The 4,972-nt window shown below is 49.0% G+C and overlaps 1 protein-coding gene across 2 annotated transcripts; it reads right to left on the reverse strand.

The window, feature by feature from the left end:
* Positions 1–367: 367 nt before the first annotated feature.
* On the reverse strand, positions 368–3,575 carry s1pr3a (sphingosine-1-phosphate receptor 3a). Of its 2 annotated transcripts, none has more exons than XM_076039341.1 (2): positions 3,266–3,575; positions 368–2,398 (listed from the first exon to the last, which is right to left on the reverse strand). In XM_076039341.1, exon 2 carries the CDS (start codon positions 2,233–2,235, stop codon positions 1,051–1,053), a length of 1,185 nt encoding a protein of 394 aa, XP_075895456.1. In that variant the 5' UTR covers positions 2,236–2,398; positions 3,266–3,575; the 3' UTR covers positions 368–1,050. The 2 variants fall into 2 exon arrangements, with proteins under 2 accessions (XP_075895456.1, XP_075895455.1); XM_076039340.1 differs by having other exon boundaries at positions 3,248–3,575.
* Positions 3,576–4,972: the final 1,397 nt, after the last annotated feature.

Here is a 4,972-nt window from a genome sequence, read left to right on the forward strand (position 1 = left end):
TTTTTTTTTATTATTTTGTTTTATATATAATGTAACAGGCACTACATCACCCGCGGCAGAAATGTAATTCACTGTCTGCCACCGTTTAATAATTCACATCCAGCACTTCGACGCTCTAGTGGTTGGTTTGACGTGCGAGTGGTCTCCAGACGTGCTGACGAGTGAAAGCAAAAGTGTCCTTATTAGCCACGCTAATCCGCCTCACGGTGACACTAATACTGATGAGGTGGAGCGATTAAATACGAATCCTTTTTCCGGACACAGGAGTTCACAATCTGAGTGCTGGATTCATTTTTTTGTTTGTTTGTTTGTTTGTTTGTTTGTTTTTTATTTCCCCTGCAGCAGCGCCACCATCAGGAGACTGTCTGCGCTCTCTTTGTTGTGGTGAAAGTCTGATAATACTGACAAAACCAACAGGCTCCGTCGCAGCCTCTGGAGGAGGCCACTTGTCCGACAAACGTTTCAAACAGTGCATCTAAGATCATAACACGGAATCTGTAATGAAGTCCTTTGTACCGTGACTGTTGGGAATGAACGCGCGCACTCTCTGGCAAAAAACAACAGACAGCGACAGCATTAAGACCACGAAATGTTTTCACAGAAAATAAATAACTTGATTTGGACAAAGTCAAAATATTTGCCTCTGGTACTGTACGTGCTCAAGTGCCCACATTTTAGAGACTATTACTAATGTGGTATTATTATACCTTTGTGTTGCTTTGCCAAGCGTGAAGCTTTGCAGCCTAGTCTAAATGAAGCCTTGGCTCTGTCTGTGTTTATCAAAAGTATTTCATAGCTTGAAGTAAAAAGTGTGGCTGGAAAATCGATTTACTCCGGTGCTGTGTGTGTGTGTGTGTGTGTGTGTCCCGCAAAATCATTGTCATTAGTGGCTTTAGATGATGGCGAATGTCCTCAAAATCGACATTTCCTTCTGAGCTGCGACTCGTTACTTCATCCTGTCTGTGCCACGCTGGCCGTAGTGCATAAACAACATAGAGGCAACACGTCCGTGACTTTAAGAAGAAGAAGAAGAAGAAAAGGTGCTTCCGCTCAGAACTTGTTGAGAGGCGGCAGGGCCCCGGCCTTCACCAGCACAGCAGACAGCAGGTCTGCCGGTCCGGAGGGGAGCGGCAGCGCCGTGGTCGAAGGGTCAGCGCACTTCTCAGAGTTCACAGCAGCGGGAACCTTCCCCCTGCCCGGGGCGGACTTCCCGGCCCCTCCGCCAAAACTGGTCTTGCTGTTCTCCGCCGTGGGGATGATGGTGCCCAGGTGTGGGTTCCCCCCCTGGGGCGTCCCCGAGGACTCCATCCCCGCTTGGCAGCAGCACAGCAGCCGGAAGAAGGCCGCCCTCATCTCCCTGCTGGACAGGGTGTAGATGAGGGGGTTGAGCGCCGAGTTGAGCACGGCCAGGGCGATGAACCAGTCCACCTGGTAGAGCACTGGGCACCTGACGGGCATGCAGCCCACGTCCAGCAGCAGCAGCAGGAAGAGCGGCGTCCAGCACATCACAAACACCCCCAGGACGATCACCACCGTCCGCAGCAGCGCCAGCGAGCGCTCTGACGGCCGGCTGCTCACCCGCCGCCCGCTGGAGGTCACCAGGCGGTAGATCCGGATGTAGAGGATGACGATGGCCAGCAGCAGGGCGCTGAACACGCTGATGCAGAAGGCCACGTAGCTCTTGGCGTAGAGCGGCAGCACGGTGGAGCACAACTCCATCCGGTCCAGGCAGTTCCAGCCCAGGCTCGGCAGGGCGCTGATCAGCACCGACACCAGCCAGCAGGCGGCCAGCAGGCCCAGCAGCCTCCCGCGGCCCGCCGCCTCGCACGGGCGCAGCCGCACCATGGTCATGTGCCTCTCGATGCCGATGGCCAGCAGGCTGAAGGTGGAGGCGCTGAGCGCCACGAACATGCTGCCCTCCCTGGCCAGCCACTGCACTGGCGTCAGGAAGAAGGTGTTGCTGCCCGACGTGAAGATGTTCACCACGTAGGCCACGCCGGCCAGCAGGTCCGACAGGGCCAGGTTGCCGATGAGGAAGTACATGCGGCTGTGGAAGCGCTTGTTCCTCCAGAGGGCGAGCAGCACGGTGACGTTCTCCAGGACGATCAGCACGCAGATGAAGAGCAGCACGGCCATCTTGCAGGCGCCGCCCGTCCGCGGCCGGTCCCACTTGCCCGAGTAGTTGTAGTGGGCCACGATGACCGGGTTCATGCCTTCCTCCAGCGTGTTCCCCATGTTGGCTCGCTGACCCTTTTCCCCCCTCTCCCGCCTGGCCTTCCTCGCTCAGGCAGCAGAGGGCGCCACAGCACCGGTCAGAGGAGGACGAGGAGGAGGAGGAGGAGGAGGAGGCTCAGCCAGGCAGAGGCACAGTTCGCATCTTGGAGCCTCTTCAGTGGATCTGCCAATCAAAGGAGAAGTTGCTCAGAGACACGAGGGCCACAGGAAAACACAGGTATGGAAAGACCACCTAACCCACTAAAAACAAACAAACAAACTAATAAATAAACAACAATGTTTCATGAAACACTTTTCAAAGTCATCATCTAGCCTAAAACCTAACCTAAAAACGTATTTAATATATGGAGAGAAATGTTAGAAATACCATCCGAGCCAACCCTTATCCCCGAACTCCAAATTTTGATAAATACAAAAAAAATGTGTTTACAGTCCTTTTAAAATTATAAACTAATCTCCAAATACACAGAGAAAAACCTGTTGATGGATAATCGTCTGTTTTTGTCCTTCCTAAACAGTCAAACAAACAAACAAAAAACCCGAAGCGATATAATCTACAAGCACCGTCTTGCTGTTCTTGCATATATCACATAATGATTCGGTCAGGTGAACACACCGCACGGTCAACCGCTGGGAAAAATCAGCTCCACCATAAAAGAACACAAAAGAACGCGGAGTCATCCATCTGCACGGTATAATCCTGCGGTTGGATAAACTGGTTCTTCTCATAATTGAACTCTTTTATAATCATCCTGCACAAAGAAAAGCCGTATCAGACACTCTTGAGAGTTTGAAGTCGATCACAGATCGATACGCACTTGGTGGAAACCTCCAGTAAGTTAAAATAATTAAATAATAATAATAATAATAATAATAATAATAATAATAATAATAATAATAATAATAATAATAATAATAATAATAATAAAGTACACTTAAAGTTGTCGTCGTATTTCTCCAGTCAAAACGCAGCATGGTGTTAAATGTTGCACGGACACAGACAGACTAATACCTCAGTGTGTTGTGGTACCTTCCGTACAGGGCGTCCTGTGTCACATCGCAGTGAAGTATGTTGCAGATGCTAAACTCTTCCTCCCTCCCGTGCGTAAAAAGGAAAAAAAGTTATCCAAAACGGAATCACTTTGATTTTAATCTTCGAGTCTCTGCATTAAAAGTCAAAATTTCCTCCTCGGCGTCGATCCTCATAGAACCTCCTCATTGTTCTCGTCCAAACATCCACTCTGTGTGATGCAGCGCCTCGTCCACCCGTTGCTCTTTTTCCTGCGTCCTCTCCAAAACTGTCGGCAACTCCTCCAGCTTTGACCGAGTCGTCCTCACCCTTCCCAGCCGGGCGGGCGGGGCGGGACCTTCCCCCAACCTCCCCCGCTCCTCTGAACCTCCCATCCACCTACAGCATTATAATTACGAGGGGTTAAAGCCACGCGCCAGACGATGGAGTGTTTTCACAGATGTGTCACTTAATGTTTCTGTCGCGTCTTTGATTTTTTTTTTCTTCTCTCGATTCGTGAGGCAACGCTCAGGGCGAATTTTGGGAGTTTCTCCGCCGACAACACCTCGTTTGTCTGCGTCATAAAGCTGCCTGTCACAACACATGTTCTGTTTTTTTGGTTTGTTTGGCTTTTGGTTGAGTTTGCCTCCAAACTCATGTGCGCTGCCCACAAAATCAAGGCGAATTTCTTCAAGAGTTTGTGTGCAAACTTTGTCCTTCATTGTTGTTTCTTTTTATAATGTAATGCAAGTTGCACACATTTTTTAAAAATAAATAATAACAATGATACCAAGTTTCCTACCAAACAGCCCACCCCAAATATGCGAAAAATTAATTCTCTGAGACCTCAGATATTTGGACACCACAAGTGCTGAAAGGCAAACAAACTGAGTTATGTTTGTTTGCCTTTGTGTGGAACTCATTCCATCCAGTGACAAGCCAAGAAATATCTCCTTTTTTATTATATCTTGGACAAGATGACTCACTGGTCTTCAAAGTCAAATGAAACACTGCTGGGTCCGCTTACAGTGTGAGATAGGTCAGACCTCTGTGGCACAGTGGATGGGAAGCAGAGTCTCAGTTTTCTCCATTGTTACTTGGGGAGTTTCTACGTGGATTCGTCTGCATCGTGTCACCAGCTGAAGGCGAAATAGTGAAGAAAAGTCTGTCCTCCCCTTCAGCAACTTCCTGCTGTTAACGGACCAGAGGAGCCAATTGGCAGGTTAGACACCAGAGAGGAGCCACAGCTGGGTGTGGACGGTGACAGAAGCAACTACTCATCATCGCCAGATCATTGACCACCCACACAAACGCCTCCCCCCGACCCCCCTAAGCTCTCTGGCACTGGCTCTTTGGATTTTTTTTTTATCTTTGTTTTTTTTAAGTATAGGGTGTGTCTCCAAGGACGCGAGTGGGAAATGAATGGGAATTAATTGTTTATGCCTTGTGCTTTACGACAGCGTTCCCCGAAAATGACGGACGCTGAATCATCAATTCTCAGACTTCGGGGAAGAGTGAGCAACATGGGAATGATGGGAGAGAGGTTGGAACTTAGACCGTCGGAGATGACATGAAGCCACGAGTCCACAAAAAACATGGGAAAGACTGATGAGAAAGGAAAAATTATCATCGGCTCAAATGTTTGTTCCTGAATTTGGAATTCTAACTGAGTTTACTGTTTGACAAATGAGAAAGCCAGTACTTGCTCCATGTTTCAGTGTGCTCAAA

Source organism: Nelusetta ayraudi, unplaced genomic scaffold (genome assembly GCF_046127955.1).
Source record: "Nelusetta ayraudi isolate G7.1 ecotype Tasmania unplaced genomic scaffold, CSIRO-AGI_Nayr_v1 ptg000059l, whole genome shotgun sequence".
NCBI classification, from domain to species: Eukaryota; Metazoa; Chordata; class Actinopteri; order Tetraodontiformes; family Monacanthidae; genus Nelusetta; species Nelusetta ayraudi.

Excerpts from the sequence above, each read along its gene's own strand:
- s1pr3a (XM_076039341.1), bottom strand. The coding sequence starts at position 2,235 with ATGGGGAACACGCTGGAGGAAGGCATGAACCCGGTCATCGTGGCCCAC.